The sequence below is a fragment of the Grampus griseus genome, assembly GCF_964374135.1.
Source record: "Grampus griseus genome assembly, chromosome: 1".
Taxonomy (NCBI): Eukaryota; Metazoa; Chordata; class Mammalia; order Artiodactyla; family Delphinidae; genus Grampus; species Grampus griseus.
The window spans coordinates 23563079-23581502 of NC_139017.1; the positions used below are offsets into that span (position 1 = coordinate 23563079).

The 18424-nt window shown below is 48.9% G+C and overlaps 1 protein-coding gene across 2 annotated transcripts in view; it reads right to left on the minus strand.

Annotated features, from left to right (window-relative positions):
- Window positions 1-18424, minus strand: part of ITPKB (inositol-trisphosphate 3-kinase B) — a 97227-nt gene that overhangs the window by 39966 nt on the left and 38837 nt on the right. Inside the window, exon 1 of one of the 2 annotated variants that reach the window (XM_082670830.1) lies at window positions 9046-9122. The exons of the other annotated variant lie outside the window; for it this stretch is intronic. Within the exon in view, the coding sequence (XP_082526956.1) occupies window positions 9046-9102 (57 nt within the window). The 5' untranslated portion in view covers window positions 9103-9122. Of the gene's footprint in view, window positions 1-9045; window positions 9123-18424 lie in introns of those variants that run through there. 2 annotated transcript variants of the gene reach the window in all.

The following is an 18424-nucleotide window of genomic DNA, read 5'->3' on the forward strand; positions in this document are numbered from 1 at the left end:
CTGGCTGGAGTGGAGAGGTGAGCTCCCACCCGCCTTCTGGGCCTCGCTGGGAGTCACCAGCCGCCGCTGCCCACTCCCCCCGAGCTCCGGGCTGTGCCAGAGGCTGCGAGACGGAGGAGCCTGGAAAAACAGAGCGAGTGGGAAAGCTAGCGAGCCCCTCTTTCCACGGCAAAAACGCAACTTACTGCAGCCTAACGGACATATGTTCCCACTGCGTAACAACTACCATTTTATTTATTTATTTTTATTGAAGTATAGTTGCTTACAATGTTTCAGGTGTATAGAAAAGTGATTCAGGTATACATATATATATCTATTCTTTTTCAGACTCTTTTCCATTATAGGTTATTACAAGATAGTGAATATAGTTCCCTGTGCTCTACAGTAGGCCCTTGTTGTTTACCTATTTTATATACAGTAGTGTCTATCTGTTAATCCCAAACTCCTAATTTATCCCCCTTCCCACCCCCGCTTTCCCCTGTGGTAACCATAAGTTTGTTTTCTGTGTCTGTGAATCTGTTTCTGTTTTGTAAATAAATTCCTTCATATCTTTTTTTTGGGGGTTCCACAAACAACTACCATTTGAAGAGAACCTTCTAGGGACTTCCCTGGCAGTCCAGTGGTTAAGACTTCACCTTCCAATGCAGGGGGTGCGGGTTCGATCCCTGGTCGGGGAGCTAAGATCCCACACGCCTCACAGCCAAAAAATCAAAACATAAAACAGAAGCAATATCATAACAAATTCAATACAGACTTGAAAAATGGTCCACATCAAAAAAATCTTAAATAAATAAAGATGACCTTCTACATAAATCACGCTCAGTCCTTCACAAAGTGGGGCATCATGCTCACATTATAGACAAGAAAACAAGCTTGGAGAGGCTAAGTAAATTGCCCAGGAGAAGAAAGTGTCTAACACTGATGAAGACGGACAGCGTTGAAGGGGGAGATGACTAACTTCACTTCTATACATCTTGTAATGTATTATCCCGCCTGTACGGGTATTTCACTTATATTATTTCACTTGCTGTATCAAGCTTGTATAGGCATTACTTGAACATCAAATGAAGGAATTTTTTTAGAAGATATGTTGCCAGTCAGTGGTGATCTATATTTAAACAGATTTGTCCAATTCCAGAATATGATCTCTGGTCACACATCTACACTTGTCCAAACCCAAACCAGGACATGGAAGCTGACCAAGATTATTTTTCTAACATTATTGCTATGAAAAATTTTACAAAAGAACCAGTTACTAAATGACAATTTGTTATTAAACATGACAAAAATGGCCTGGTGGAAAGAAAAGAAAATGACACAAAATGAAAACTGGTTGCCATGCAAACTTAGGACAGAGCATAGGAACCAAGGCTTCTACCTAGTGTTCAAGACCTCAGACTCTGGCTCAGGAGAGAAGAAAATAAAATCCCTGCGTAGCTGGCTGCAGACCTCTTATAGTATGCTGTCACACAGGCAAAGGGCTGAGCCCCTGTAGGAAACCAATTAGTCTAGTCTAGTGGTTAGAAACATGATCTCTGGAGCCAGGCCAAGTGTGAATTCTGGCTCTGCCATCTACTAGCCCTATGACTCCCGGTAAGCTTGTCTGTGCCCCATCCGTTTCCTCATCTGTGAAATGAGCATGGGACACAGTGAGATAGCATTAAATGCTCTCTAGGTGTTGTAGGAAAAAATGGGGTGCGAGAGGATGGTCACGTCCCAGGTATCGCGTGAGTCCCCGGGATGGGCCGCCAAGTGAGGGTCCTTGGCTTCGTGCAGGAAAGAATTCAAGAGCAAGCCATAGTTAAGTGAAAACAGGTTTATTTAGAGAGATACCTACTCCACAGACAGAGTGCAGGCCGTCCCAGGGCATGGGGTTGGAAAGGGCACTAGGAGAAACACATTCCACAGACAGAATGCATTCTGGTCTATCTCAAAAGGCCCCGAGGTGTGGGGTGGTTAGTTTTCACGGGTGGGGTAATTTCATAGGCTAATGAGGGGGAGGAATATTCTAACTATACTGGAGAAGGGGTGGGAATTTCTAGGAATTGGGCACCACCCACTTTTTGGCCTTTTATGGTCGGCCTTGGAACTGTCAAGGCACCTGTGGGTGTGTCATTTAGCATATGCTGATGTATTACAATGAGTGTATAATGAGGCTCAAGGTCTACTGGAAGTCAAGTCTTCTGCCATTTTGGGCCTAGTAGGTTCTAACCAGTTTTTGTGGTATCCTGTTCTTTTTAATGGTTGTGTCATTCTTTTAATGATTGTGCCCTGCCCCCTTCCTTCCTGTCTCATAGGTGTCCATTTTTATTATCATTACCGTCCCAGTCAGAGAGAAAAAGAGTGAATTATCTATTCCAAAAAGAGCCAAGCTGCGCTAAGGCTTTGGTTGGGATTTTACATGGTCTTGACAACCCTGTTCACAAGAGGCTTACTCTAGGCTGCTCTCAGGAAAGAGGTTTCCTGTGTGAAGAGAGAGGCCTCCCAGGAAGTGACAAGGAGTGTCAATGAATTCTCCCAGGAAGAGAAACAGGGCAGGCACAGAGCGGATGCCAGGAAGTGGAGCATCCCCAAGGGGCAGGCCCCAGAGAAGGTGCTAGTAATGGGCGAATGGAGAATGGTGGCAGCCCAGAGGACAGACCAGCAGGAGAAAGCACACAGCCTCCAGGATTTTGGCTAGAGGATTTGGGGGCTGACTTCTTCATAGATACGGCCATGTATCCCAAAGAAATGGGTGCCTCTCTAAGACAGAGACCTCTGTCTCTCTATGTATCCATCTCCTTGCTGGTGTTTTCTTCCAATGGGGACAGCATCTATTTACAATTTTAGAAAACGTCATTTTATTTCCATTTGTGAAAAGAAATTAGAATGTATCAAAATTCCAAAGAAAATTGTCTCTCTCTAACTTGACTGCCTACTTCCCCTGTACCCTTCTCTGCCGTTCTTAGTTTAGATTTCCAACCTGAAAATGAGTTGCCATATTCCGTGTTCTTGGAGTTTGGGGAGATCTGCAGCTAAATCGGCAACCCCAAGCTTGTCATGTCACTTCTGAGTCTCAGTCCACAAAACGGAAGGGTTAACCACATAAACTGAAAAACAATAGCTGGCTCTGAAATTCCGTGGTCTTGGGATAATCTCAAAAAAGGCCAAATTGTGGTTACTGACCTGCATTAATATTCTGCTTCCCTTTTGAAGTGATTTTTAAGAGAGAAAGCAGATAAGAGAATGGAAAATTTGTACTTTATCAGAGTAACCCAAGAGTATACTTAAAATTGCATTTTGACAGTATGAAAGCAATTTTTTAAAAAAATGCTTAAAAATGTCTAACACGATAAATATAGGTGATTTTCATTTCTTTATAGTTTTCTGGATTTATCCAATTGTCTACAACGGACGTATAACGTTTTCAAGAAACTTAAACGTTCCTGTTCCATATTATATTTCCTGAGACAGGGTTAAGAAAGAATCTGACTTCAGAAATATCCCTCTTCACCACTGTGAACTGCCCTCACTCCCAACCAGGCAGAAACCTGACAAGAGTTAACGCGATGCCGGGCGTGGGAGAAAGTGAAATGCGAAAAGCCCCTGACAACCTGTTGTTTTCCTACTGATGTGGGCACCTTGGCCCCGCGTCTACGCCTCTAACCTGCTTACGGAGACCACCTCCAAGCCTAAGACACATCTCTGGGCGGGTAGTGAATTTCCCGGGACGCCCCGGCCCCAGCAGGGGGTTGAAACTTAACCCAAAAGTCAGAAGGCCGAGCCTCCCAGCCTCACGCCGACCACGTGACCGCGGCCCCGCCCCTGCCTTGAAGAGTCGCGGCGCTGGAGGGCGGGGCCGGAGCGCAGGGACCGGCGCACTGGGCTCACGAGCCGCCCAAATCAGCGCGACCCGGAAAGAGCGCCACGCTTTTGGAAATTTAATTCGCATTCCTTTGAGATTTGAGGTTCTAAATCCCTTTTGGCCGCGAGGTGGAAGGCAGGAAAGCGCGAGGGCAGCTGAGTACCGACAGGAGGAACGGAAACTCTTCCCCTAAAGAGATAAGACTGAACGTTTCAGGGTCCTTGTCTAAGAACAGCGGGTGGACGAGTTACTGGACAGTTGACTTTACCGTGATTAATTGTATTAAGTTAGCCACGATTTGTATTAAAAAGGAAAGCAAAGTCTCGCAATCTGGGGAGGAAGCAAGGGGACCCTGGCTTTTCAGCTTAGCTGGGATGCAACTCAAGCCAAAGAAAAGTCAGATCAAGGGAACTTAAGCCAAGAACTGTTGTCCAGGAGACATTTTAAATGCCTTCTGTCATCACAGGGATTTATGCTACCCTCTTGCCTTGAAGCCCACTGGACATAAGAGCGCTAGCCTGTCCCTGCGATAAACAGGGAAGAATGTTCCACCTCATGCTGGGTGAATGTGAGGCCACACCACACTCCAACACACACACACACACACTCCAACACACACACACACACACACACACACACACACACACACACACACACGCCTTGTGATGGCTAGGTGGGTGTGCTTCTTCATATGCTGAGAAAATGTCCCCAAATGGGAAATGGTCAGCCTGTGAGGTGAAGTCCTTGTGCCTGACAGTGCCTTTGAGAGGTACTGTCCTCTGAAACCAAAATTCACCAGGGATGGCAGAATCATTAGTGCCACCTCCGGTGGCCTTTCAGCTGAGCACCTTGGTCAGAAAGTTAACCATCCGCTTTCTTCTACCATGTCAGACCGGGTGGTCTTGAGAGAAGATCTAACACTGTGTGGTGGGCTGTTGCCAGTTCCCACGGAGAAGCCAAATAGCTCCTTTCTTCCCAGCCTGTGGATCCTGCCTAGACCAGGCCTTCGGCTCTTGAGGGGTTTTACTTCACTTAACATTGGGTTGACCGGCAGGTTCACTACTGCAGAGCAGCAGACATCCCCGTCTTTAAAATGGGGCAGAGAAGGAAGGGGAAAGGATTCATATGCATCGGGTGTGCGTTCCATGCCTGGCACTGTGTGAGAGAGACTGTGTCCGTTCTCTCAGGCTTATCCGCCACGCTGGCAAGGGCACAGAGTGAGTAAGTGTAGAAATTTTGATAAATCCAGAGCCCAGATCTAACCCAGGTCTGCTAGATGTCAGGCTGCCTTCCTGCAATTGCCTGGGGCACCTACATCAAGGTAGAAGATTTGATTTAAAAATTAAATATAGTATTTTATTTTAAAACCCAATTTGCATATTTTTGCATTGTACAGATTTGGATCTGTGCTTAGCGTTTCCCACCTGCAACATTTACATGCCTCAACCCGAGTGCTGAAAAAGGGAGTGAATGCAGGTCTACTAGCTGGCCATCTTTTTGGCATCCCTGCAGGACACAGTTCTCCTGACAATACCTCACCTCCCTCTTCAAAACAAATACCTTCATTCCCACATCTGTCTTGAGAAACCCAGACTAGGAGTTTTCATGCTGCTTATAAAGCTTATAGGCTGGGACTTCCCTGGCAGCTCAGTGGTTAAGAATCAGCCTGCCAGTGCAGGGTACACAGGTTTGAGCCCTGGTCCGGGAAGATCCCACATGCCGCGGAGCAACTAAGCCTGTGCACCACAACTACTGAGCCTGCGCTCTAGAGCCCGCGAGCCACAACTACTGAAGCCCGCATGCCACAACCACTGAAGCCTGTGCACCTAGAGCCTGTGGTCCGCAACAAGAGAAGCCACCGCAATGAGACGTCCGCGTGCAGCGCAACGAAGACCCAACGCAGCCAAAAATAAATAAATTAAAAAAAAAAAGCTTATAGGCTGTCTGACACCATTAAATGAAAAGTCAGTGGCAGAGCTATCTGGAAAGAGTGTAGCAGCCGTGGAGGTGGGCCACCTAAAGGGCGGGCTGAAGAACTTCTTGGCCTCCTGAAGGATCCCAGGCAGCTGCCACCACCTAACTTCCGTTACTCAGAGGAGCACCGCCGGCTAGAGGCCTGGTGGGCGAGTGCAGTGGTCCTTACTCCTGGCTGCACAGCACCACCTGGGAGCATTACAGCCATTGTTGCCTGGGTCCCACTCCCAGAGAGTCTGACTTATTTGGTTTGGACTGCAGTCTGGCATCGGGATTGCTTAACGCTCCCACGTTTCCAGTGTGCAGCCTAGGGAAGAACCATTGGGCTAGTGTTTGGTCATAGTGGCCCCAAAGAGCTGGGAAAACAGAAGTAACATTCAGCAAGCCATTCGGGGTTCCTGAGGACTTCTGTTGACCAGCAGTGAAGGTGAGTTGGCAAGGTAGAGCATAGGTTTCAGAGCCAAGCAAGCCGAAATCAGAACCCTAGCTCCAGCATGTTGCCCACTGTGTGACCCAGGCCAAGCCACTGAATGGTTCTGAGCCTTAGTTTCCTGGTCTGTAAAGTGGAGGTGTTAATAATAATACTTCCCTCACGGGGCTGTTTTAAGGACTAGCTGTACTAGGACATTGCCTGGCACGTATTAGGTCCTCGGTAGGTGATGCCCTGTTAACAAACCACCTAGGATTAACTCGCACTTGGTATGAAGAGAAGGGATGCTGTGGGCTGATGGCAGTCTTCAGCGGAGCCCCCTTGAGTGAGTGAGATTCATACCTCTTTGGGGAGGAGATCCATGAAGCTCTGAAGTGGCATGGGAGACAGGCAGGGCAGCCCTCCAAGCCTCCAGGACACCTCCCACTTTGGTTCCCCACCTCCAGTCCCCTTTTCACTTCCAAATTCAGCCTCAGGAGGAGGTGTGTACTCAGGGGAGAATCCAAATGCATCTGGCTACAGCTCTACCTCCCAAAGTGCGTGGCCATCAGACTGGATTGTGTCACCCTGGGTTATGTCACCCGAGGCAGCTCTGCCCAGGACAAGTCTGTCCGCCCAGGGACCCACGCCTGCTCCCTCCCTCCTACTTGATGCCATGACGTCATGACGCTCCGAGGGGAGCCAGGCCCCAGGGGGGCGGCCACACCACAGCAAACTGTCACCTGTCCTGTACAGACGTGTGCAGACCTGGGTGGAAGAGACAGAGCTTGGGAATCTGTGACAGGTGTCCGAAGGCAGAGAGGAAGGGGGGAATCCCACTCCGGAACAACAGTTCCCCATTCATGCTCTGAGCAGCCCAGCATAAAAGACCCTGCTGCCAACATGGTGATGTCTCCTTTTCCTCTCCTCTCCTTCCTCCACATCCGCAGAGTTGATGGAGCTCTTCTGCATATACTATGTCACTTGATGCTCAAAACAGACCTGTGAGGCAGGCAACGCAGGGACTAAATTACCCTTGTTCATCAATAAGAAAACAGAAGCTCAGCAGATCCCATGATTTGCTCAAGGTCACAGAACTCATCAGGGGGCATAACCAGGACTTGAGTCCATGTCTGTGTACTGAGAACCCATTTCTCTCCACCACGCTATGTCCCCTTGCCCCTACCCATTTCAAAATCCCTCCCACTAGCTGTGTAGTGTAAGTCAATTGTGAAATATGGGGGGCAGGGGATAAGGAGAGGTGGCAGGCTTGATTTTCAATTCCAAAACTGTAAATGTGGGCAACACATCATTCCTTGTTTTCTATGCCTGTCTCCTATCTTCAACTGACAAATGGCCAAGCCACCTACCCAAGGCCAGGTTATAGGAGGACTAAAAAACCAGTCACCAAGCCCCTTACAAGATCTATGCCCCAGAGCAGAGCTTTAATCTTACCAAACTTCATTTTAAAAAATTAAGGAAATAAGGATAGTGCAAGGTATTTTGCAAAGAGAGTTTATTAGTTGCTGATCCCAAGTGGGAAATGTTAAGTTCCAGCCAAAGAAGGCACAGATATCCTGCTAATTCCCCAAGGCGTGCTCCATACTGACAAACCATCTGGCTTGATGGGTCTCAGGGAAATGTCCAATACAAACAGTAAATGAACTTGAAACAGTAGAAAAATAGCCCCTGTACAGCACCCAATTCTCACCAACAGAATTCTCTCCTGCCCTTAGCGTGAAGTAGTGATGTGGCGCTATTAGGAACAAAACCGAGGGGAATGAGATGGAACCCGCACAAGCGTTACCAGAAGGGAATGTGGGAGAAGTACAGACTCATCCCCAAAGGACTCAGGGCAGGAGAAACTCCTGCTCACCTGTTACCAGGCCCTCTCCAACCGGCCCGCCTGGCACAAGGCTTCCAGTAGGAAATGAGCACCACCCAGGCAGCAGAGCAGCCAGCCCTTAGACCCCACCAACCTCCTTCAAAAGCCTGTGCGGAATGCCTACACTTGGATTCACGGAGCAGCCCTTTTGTCGGTGAGCGGGGAGGGGTGGACGAAAGGTAGCTCTTTTTTTTTTAAAACCAAAAAGGGACATGCACAGGTACAGTCCCTACAAACCCGAAATCACACGTGACCCAGACTGGGGTCTCTAAGAGCCCTTCTCCTCAGGCAGAAAGTCGTTTCCACAATGGAGGAAGCCAGTGAAAGCCCTTGCGGGGGCCAGGTACAGGACCACAAATGCACGCATGCAGGGTTATCATTTGCCATTCAGGGAGAATCCAGAAAGTGTGCAGTCATTCACATCTACAGATAAGAACACCCAGGCACAGGGGCCTAAATGACTCGCCCAGAGGGACACAGGGGGGTTCAGAGGCCACTGTGCTGTCCTCTCCATCCTGGCACCCTGCCTCCTGCCCTCCGCCACTCATGCCCAGGGGTCAGCATTCCCGGGGCAGCAGAATATAGAACTCAGGATCAGACTGATCGACCGGTCCATCGAAAGAAACCAAGGTGGGGAATGAAGGAGGTAGCCTTCCATGCACCAGGAGGGAAACAGTCCATCAACGGGAACAACATGGTCGGAGAGTCATCCCAAAGTCCCTGTCGTCGGAGTTGCCTCTCCACACCTAGATGTGTTGTTGCCGTTTTCAAACCTCGACATGTCCTCTTGTCACTCACAGGATATCTGAATCTGCTGAGAGTGATGCCCGTCAAAATTCAGCCTCCGTTGAGCTCAATGTTCAGTACCCTCGGTACAGACACTCCAGCACTTCCCCACCCCCGCCCCACAGTCCTGGGACGCCGCTCACTCACCATTTCCCGGTCCCACCACACTCTCTCAAGTCTCTTGGTTGCTGGCTCTTTTGACATGGACTCTTCCCTCCCTGTCCAGCCACCGATGTCCAGCTCACCAGTGAAGACGTGGCTCCACTGACCCCGCGTCCGGGAAGCCTTCACGGATGGCTCTGGGCTGGAGGCTTCCCAGTGTGCCCCACGGCCCTGCCCTGCCCCTCCCAGGCTCTGGATCTGATTGCACCCCTGTGACCAGCTACACCTCCAGCTCCTCCAGGGCAGGCACTGGGTCTCGCTCAGCTGGAATGCTTAGCATGTGACAAGTGTTTAGTTCAGTGTTTATAAAATGAACTAATGAAAAGTCCAAACACACTGCAGAAGGAAAAAGAAAAATCCCCTTTCTTGATTACAAAGCTCTTGATCTGGGGAAGTGAAGTGGCTTCTGAGTGCCAGGAGGGCAGGGGACTGACTGATGGGCAGTCTTTGGGAAGAGGCCTTCCCTGAGCAGATAAACGTGGAGCAACACAGGAGCTGCTGATGGGTGTAAGCAGCTGAGTGAAGAGTCGGGGGAGGATGACGATACCCACCCCCGATTAACGGGACAAGTTGCCACAGGAAAGTGAATAGCTCGTCCAGCATGGTAGATAAGGTCCATGCCCACAGGACTCCCAGGGAACTTCAGGAGAACCCAGTGGAAAGCCATGTGGGCTAGCAGGCTTCCCAACTGGTTTTGTCTGCTGCAAGGAAGCAGTGGAGGTGAGTAAGCTGGGGGCAGGTCACAGAAACATTTGCCCTTAGATCAGCAGCGAGGCTCTGATTGGCTGGAGAACGTCTCCAATCCCTTAGCCGCCCAGTGAGCCTAATTCCACTTCTGGGCATGCCTGGTATTGACTGAAAAGGAGGGCATGGTTAGTTACCAAAGGACATGGAAAAATTCCCTCGGGTTCACACAGATACCATTACTGGACTCGGGTCCCCTCCAGCATTTTGCAGTCCAGAGCTGGGAATCCACCTTGGGCTTTGGGAAAATGGGATAAATTCAGAAGGATCGGACCATTCAAGCAAGGCTCCTTGGGAAAACACACCCAGTGGGAAAACACGAAGCTCCTGCACCGCCCCTCCCCAGCCTCTGAGAGGCCCCGCCTCCTCCAGCCTGAGCTGTGAGCGCCCTCCACCCAGCACAGACCAACCCAGCGCTAAAAGTGCCTCCTGCCCACCTAGGATTCCCTTCTGTAGCATTAGCTACGCACAGTGTTGGAAAAGGGCACCCAAAGGGTTTGGGTGTATGTGCCTGGGGGCTACTTGGGGCTGGTTTATGGCGATGGACGGGGCTGGAGCAGAACATGAGGTGCAGGAGGACGCGTGGGGAGAGGAAAGGTGCCGCTGGGGAGGATCTGACTGTGACAACAAAAGCCCCCAGAGGGCTCGCCTGGCTGGGTGCACGGCCCGAACCTCCAGGGAGTGCTGCGGCCCTGGACCAACCCCTGCCTCACTGATGTGGTACAAGTCATCTGCTGCCTTGAGTTTCGAGTTCTGTAGTTGGTGAGCAAAAAGGAATACCTAAAAAAGGAATCTTTCTATAGCGTCATTTACACGTGGGCTGAAGTTAAGTTCAGGGTGGAGCAAAGTAAACTCCGGTTAAGAGGAGAAAGCAGAAACAGAGCATAGGGATAGGAAATAGGAATGCTGCCGAATATCTAGCCCATGAGGGACGGAACCATAAATTATTCGTGAAGAGAGCTCTTTCAGGGTCATGGGTCCACGGCTCTCATCCTTGGATGGAAACAAAAACCTCACCCACTGCCCACACAGAACCGCCAAAAGTGGGCCTTTTTAGGGGCCACCGGAGGGTTTCAGCTGCCGTCTGCTGCGTTCCATGTCCCCCAAAGCTCCCTGGTTTCTGTTCTCCAGCCCAGGGGTCAGCCTGGAAAAGAGCCTCTGCCTTTTGTCCCTGTAAACTGCTTCCTCCAGCATAAAGGAACGTGAGCGAGCTCTGACACAAAGTCTGCTTCTGAGCCTGCAGACTTGAAGCCAGTGAAACCGAGGAGTTCCCTGAAATCCTGGTCCTAGCAGCTCCACTCCCGTGGAGGCGCAGTGCCTCCTGCCCTCCTTCGGCCCTGCATGGAGCAGAGACAGCCAAGCAGATGCCGCTGAGGGCCAGGGCAGCTCCGTGATCGATCCGCACCTTCAAGGGCCCCTTACACGTGGCCCTCTGCGAGGCAACAGAGGCTGAGGTCAAAAGACAGCATCCCACACCTCCTCAGGGAGCTCACCAGCTCCTGCAGGCATCTGGGGAGAGGGTAGAGCTGCCCCTGGGAACCAGGACCAGCCAAGGGTGTCTGCAACAACCTTTTCCCCCTGTTTTTTTTTTTTTTAAACAAGAAACAGGAGAAAGCACCCAATCTTCCTAAATTTTCCTTAGGATAAGGAAAAGTGGAAGCTTATATACCAAGTCTGGCCCAAATCCAAGGCAAGGGAAAAAAACCCTGGGCCTAACCCGTCTTATAGAGCTAAGCACCGATTGCAAGTCCCTCTGAAATGACAAACTAGACTAGTGATATTACTGTAAAGAAGATCCCTGCAGCCCTGAAGGGCTCAGAAGAGAAGAGTGCTCCCTTGATCACCGCAGCCCTCTATGGGACAGCTGCCATGTTGGGCAGAGCTGTTCCTGGAGACCCAGAATGTAAACCCCCGGCTCTGCCAGGACGGCCCCATCTGTTTAGCGTCTCCTGTAAGACAAAGAGAAGAGCCACCCCCATCCCGCTATATTTGGCATTAGGTAATCATGAAGGTCACGAGGAGAAAGGAGGAAGGGAGGCCTCGTCACCAAAGCAACCCTGACGGCAGACACACTGCTGGGCCCATGGCCCGATGCTAACGAGGCCCATGGCAATTAGGGGGAGGCTCAGAGCCACGGGATCTCAGAGCCAGTGCAACATTCCCATGTGTGGGAGGAGCCCATCCAGCCCAGGACAGAGCTTTTATGCCAGAACTTTCTCCTCTGCCTTCCACCTGGCGTCTGGAACACCACCAACAATCCCTGCATCCTCCTCTCTGCCCAAGTCACCAACTACCCACGGAGGCTGGTATGATTCACTGGTCAAACCAAAGACACACACCCTTGGTGGGGGGAGGGGAGGGTGGTGGTCGGATTTGGACCCTTTATGCTCCAGTCACCCATCCTTCGGCCCCCAACGCCAACACACAAGCCTTCCCCACTTTACTGATATCCAGATTCCACGCCACTAGCTTGGGACAGACGGAGTTTGTTCTCCCACTTCCTCAGGGTATTCAGTGATCCTTCATCCAAAGAGCTCTCTCCAAGGAGAGATGTTTAGCTTTACGAAAATACCTAAAGCTACTGTGGTATGTTTTCTTGCCAAGATATCTGACAACTGGCCTATTTTTAAAGTCCCAACCAATAATCTTTGAGAGGCACCCTACACACAGACAAGGAGGCGATGAGCAAAAAAGTCATGAGACCAGTATCAGGTTTTTGTTTTTCAATCAAGCCAGAATCTACCCAACCAAATAAACAATATTTTCTTCAAAGGGGTCTCCTTAGGGGGCCCTGCCCTCATTGCACTGATGCTTTGTTTGTTCAGAACACTTTTGGGAAGTCCTGTCGTAGCAGAGCCTCTGTTTTGCATATAGTCCAGCATAATATTACAAGCACTGAACTAGCGCTGCTACTGTGAGCCAGGCACTGTTTAGGCCCCGAGGCCATCCAGGTAAATAAAACAAGGCCCGTCCCAGCAAGGTGCTCACTACCTGGTGGAGAAGGGAGGAGAAAGGGAACAAAGATTTTGGGGGGAATGCACACCATAAGCCAGGTACTGGGCTAACAGCTTTTGCTACGTTGCCTTTAATACACGCACACCAAAAACAAGGTCCTCTTAAATGCAAAGACTGAGACTGAGTGAGGTTCAGCGATTTAGCCAAAGTCACACAACCCGGGAATTACAGGACCGGTGCTGGCCCCAGGCTGCCAGGCTCCCAGCTGGATCTCCCACCACTGCAGCACCCGGCAGTAAACAGGCCATCCTAGTACAGGAGGTGAGGTGGGGCTGGTCAGAAGAGGCTGCTCAGAGCAGGGAAACTCCACCTGGGCCCAGGGGAGGAGCTTGCCACGCGTGTCTCCTCTCGTGTCGAGAGCTTGCCTTGCACGCGCCTACTGTTTATCCTCTCGTCAGGACTCTGTGACAAGCCAGGTGGGCAGGGAGAGTTTCTCCAGATATTAAACAGGACTCTTATACCCTAATAATGTATGTACACGTAGACAGACAGACGGACACTCAGGCACATCCAGATGTGCCTCACTCACTCACACAGAGTACCATCCACGCAACTTGTCAACCTCACAGGGAGGCAGGGAAAGCAGGCCTTCGTCCCAACATGTCAAAACTAGTTTCTCACAATAGCCAAAAGGTGGAAACCACCCAAGTATCCATCAATGGATGAATGCATGAACGAAACGTGCGCTACACTCACAATGGAATGTTATTCAGCCCTGAACAGGAAGGAAATTCTGACTCGTGGATGAACCTTGAAGATATTATGCTAAGTGAAATAAGTCAGTCACAAAAAGACAAATACTACATGTCTCCACTGATATGAGGGACCTAGAGTGGTCCAATTCCTAGAGACAGAAAGTGGGATGGTGGCTGCCGGGGGCTGGGAGGGAGGGATGGGGAGTTAGTGTTTAATGGGTATGGAGTTTCAGTTCGGGAAGGTGAAAAGGTTCTGGAGATGGAAGGCTCTGGTGTTGGTTACACAACAATGTGAATGTACTTAGTGCCACAGAAATGCACACTTAGAAACGGTTAAAATGGTAAATTTTATGCTGGAGAGGATGTGGAGAAAAGGGAACCCTCCTACACTTTTGGTGGTAATGTAAACTGATGCAGTCTCTATGGCAAACAGTATGGAAGTTCCTCAAAAAACTAAAAATAGAGTTACCATATGATCCAGCAATCCCACTCCTGGGCATATATCTGGAGAAAACTCTAATTCGAAAAGATACATGCACACCAATGTTCATAGCAGCACTATTTACAATAGCCAAGACATGGAAGCAACCTAAATGTCCACCTATGTATGAATGGATACAGAAGATGTGGTGTGTATATATAATGGAATACTACTCAGCCATAAAAAAGAATGAAACAATGCCATTTGCAGCAACATGGATGGACCTAGAGATTATCACACTAAGTGAGGTAAGTCAGACAGAGAAAGACAAATATATCACTTATATGTGGAATCTAAAATATGACACAAATGGACTTATTTACAAAACAGAAACAGACTCACAGACATAGAAAACAAACTTATGGTTACCAAAGGGGAAAGGGGGTGGTGGAGGGATAAATTAGGATTTGGGATTAGCAGGTACAAACTACTCTATATCAAATAGATAAACAACAAGGTCCTACAGTATAGCACAGGAAACTATATTCAATATCTTGTAATAACCTATAATGAAAAAGGATATATATATATCTGAATCACTGTGCTGTATACCGGAATCTAACACAACATTGTAAATCAGCTATACTTCAATTTTTTTTTTTAAAAAAGTAAATTTTCCACACTTAAAAAAAAATTTGTTTATTCTCCTTGGGAGTAAGATGCATATTCTTTTCCTCAAATTAACCACAGACACATTCATAAGATCAGTTTCTTCTATTCTCTTCCCAACCTCAGGCCGTAAGGCTTCCAGTGTCAGCAGCAGGCAGGGGCCGAATGCAACTGCACACACAGTAAGCAGACGTTCTAGAATGAGCCCCAGAAAAAGCCCCCAAATGTATATAAATGCCTTAGCTCGAGCCTGAATCAACAGGAGGAAACGGAGGACCTAGAATTCGCAGACACATGCCCCCTCCCAATTTGCAAAACAGTATTTTGGCTCGTGTGGTTGGCCCAATACAGAGCACAGCAAATAATTTTGATGCAGGAACAATAAAAAGAGACTTCTGGTACTAAGACTGATGTGTTAAGGAAAACTTTGTTCTCTGACCAATTTCAACTTTCCCTGATAAATAATAATGTTGTAATGCCCAGGAGTCTGTCCTGTCACCTCAACAGCTGTGTACTCTGCTTCCAAATATTTCTTCTGTGTTGCTTCCATCTCTCCCCATGGAGTCTTTGTACGTGATGAGTTCAATTTTAAATGACCCCAAACTAAAAATAAACACAGAAGAGCTCTGGGAGCAGTTCTAGATTGTATCAGCCCTAATCCCCAAGGCAAGTTGCAGTGGGTCCCGGGAGGCCCAACCACGACCCACCCAGAGTCCATAGCGGCTACTTTTTGTCCTGGGCTCCCAGGTACCGGCTGGAGTCCACACGGTGACTTATGAAGGGCCAGTAATGAAACATAACAGCTCTGGGAAAACAAGGATAAAAGGCCTGGGGTGGGAAGATGGGGGGGTGGGGTCAGTATTTATCAGGGGCCTACTATGAGCACGATGCTAGACCTTAATTTTTCATGAGCCTTCACAACCGTATAGTTGTCCAGTTTAATGAAGGAGAAGAAATTCAGCAATCTGCCCAAAAAGAAGGGCTAGAATTCAACTCCAAGTCATCTGACTCCGCAGTTTACACTCTTTCCATTACGCTCAGCTGCCTCTCACAATGCCTTTTATATATTTTTTTAAATCTCACTTGTCTGTATTCTAAGCTTTCCCAAGTTTTCTGTAGGCCCCAGCCCAGTCCAACTTTCCATTTGAGTTAAAAGAACATCTTCCCAGCTGCTGTGTCCCAAGTCACGTGAAATGGCGGGAAGAGGTTTCAAAAACCCAAGTCCAAAAGCCTCTTCAAATAAATAGGAAACTGGAACTTATTTTTAAAGGGGTAAGCTTCTAAAGAAAGCACCCTCATTCTGCAGCCCTGAAATCCTCCACAGAAACCAGGGCCGATCTCCACTCTACCCGGCCCCAAAGGAGCTGAGGCTGAACTTGGCCTCTAGAGAGCCTGGGGGTCTGGGCCACGCTGGCTAGTTCTGAGCCACCGCTTTAAGGAAAAGTCACATCACACCACCACCCGGCTGAACCCCAAAGAAAGAGCTGGAGGGCATATGGTGTTCCAGAGACTTAGCTCCACCTGCATAACTATTAATGTCCAGAATATAAATACTGAAGTTTGAGGAACACGCCAACTTCTTAAGAGATGGAAAGAACGAAAGAGACAGGCCAACTCACCATGCAACAGCACCTTGTGGAAGTATTTTTGCCAATGCGAACGCTGTCTCTCATTTCTCCTCCTCCTCTTTTCCTAACACGTACCAACAACCAGCAGACAATAAAATCTCAACATCTGGCCCTAAGTCCACAGCTTTGGTCTCCTGGCCCGGCTACTTCGGACCCGACTGGAACAGAGCTCGCTGGTCAGGGAACAAAGCAGGCATTTCGGTCCAGTTCTGCTTTTGTCCGAGGACCAAAGAGCCCTTCAAGGCCACACCGTTACAACAGACCTTCTGGTCAACTGCTGGGAGCAGACAGCACAGAGCTTTTCCAGAAGCTGGATTAAAGTTACTGCGTGGAATGGGAGGCCCAGGAGCCCAAAAGCAGAGTGCGGAAGACACTGAGCTAAGTTTGCCTCGGGCTTCCGGAAGGAGTCAGGGCCCTCCATCACCCCCTTCCACCTCTCCTGCCTTTTCCTGGCTGGTCTAAACCGAATACCATCAAGCAATGCTGAGAACCTCTTTACACACAGAGATTAGGGAAACGCTTGTCTAAGAGTCATGGTTTTAAGAACTTAATTTCTAGACTTTAGAACCACTTTCTATGTCCATAGCAGGCAGTCCTCCCATTCTGAGTTCACATCACGTGCTGACACCATGGGTCAGACGGAAGGGCTACGTCGGGGGCTGATGTGTATCTTATTCCCCTTTCCTGGATGACCCCAATTTCCCCACAAAGCCTCATGTGGTTCTTTTAAGAGAACTCAAGTTATCCAAGGGCCCCAGCCACAGGGGATCTCCCAGCGCACTTTGCTTACTATACTTGTCTTCAGGGACAGCCCAAAAGAACTCCACTGCGCGTTCACAGAACCGCTACCAGTAACCCTTAAGATAGCACAGAGAGTATGAGAAGGCTCAGAGGACTACAGACAGGTCAATATGTATTTGCCTAATGTTCTGCCAACCTGGATTCTGGAAGCTGCCAACTGGCAAACAAAGGGCTGGATTATAGAACAAGTGATTTGTGAACAAACAGAGAAAAGTAGACATTGCTAACAGTCTAATGCATTCAGTAAGAAAAAAATCTCAACAAACCACTCTCATTTCTTCTTTGGATGCAGGCTACAAAACCAGGAAGAATGCCACAGAGAATGTGTTTATATCTCACCAAGTTGCATGAAGAAGCAGAGAAATAAAATCTGCACGAGAGCGTGGTTGAATAGTTTTGAAGCTGTTTGAACTACATCCTGGGGACTATTGACAACAGACCTTTAAGAACCTTGAGGGGTGCTTCTGTTAGGACCCCACAGTGTTCTTTCCTGAGTCTAACCCTAGACGACCTTTTCACTGATATCAATGACTTCTTATAACTGGTGAATACAGCAGGACTAACTGGTCTGGAATGCCTTCCATCATAACTGACCAGATGAACTGGACGCCCATATTGCATATCACAGTTTTATCAAGTACTTTCACGTATCTTATCTCATTTGAGCCTCCCAAGTGAGGGAGCCTGGGATCAGGACACTCATTTTGCAGCTGAAGAAACTCAGACTCAGTCATCAGGGTTTCTCAACCTCTACCATACTGACAGTTCGGATGGAGTAACTCTTTGTTCTGCTGTGCGTGTAGGTTGTTGAGCAGCGTTCATGACCTCTACCCATAAAATACCAGTAGCACCCCCTCCCTTGTAGTTGTGACAGACAAAAAATGTCTCTAGGTCCAGAGTTAAAAAGTTGCCAGGGCTGTATTTGCATTCAAGTCTCCTTATTCTTCCTACCCTTGCAAAAAGTTGGGCGGGACAGTGAATAGGATAAATCACAGAAATTCACAGGAGTCAGAATTACCTTGAGTGAAATGTTAGGCCAAAATCAATAATAAAAGAGAATGGAGTCCGTATTTTGGTGTTAAAAATACCCATTGTGCAGTAAGGCTGATGCCGGTTTAACAGCAGTTATATGCGGCAGACCAGGGGCGGGGGCCGAGCTCGTGAAGTGCAGGTGTCTCCCGCCCTTCAGTCCAGCTCCGCTGCCCCAGCACCGCCCCGTGGTCCTGTCTCCCCTCCCCACCCATGGCAGAGGACCCTGAGACACTGCAGAGCCCCCGCTGCCCCTGGAGAACTTGCCTCCACCCCATCCTCACCCTGCCCTTCCGAGGAGTTCGGCGTGCCGTAAAACTGGCAGACAGACAGCAAGAAGGAAGGGAGGTGGGGGAAATGGC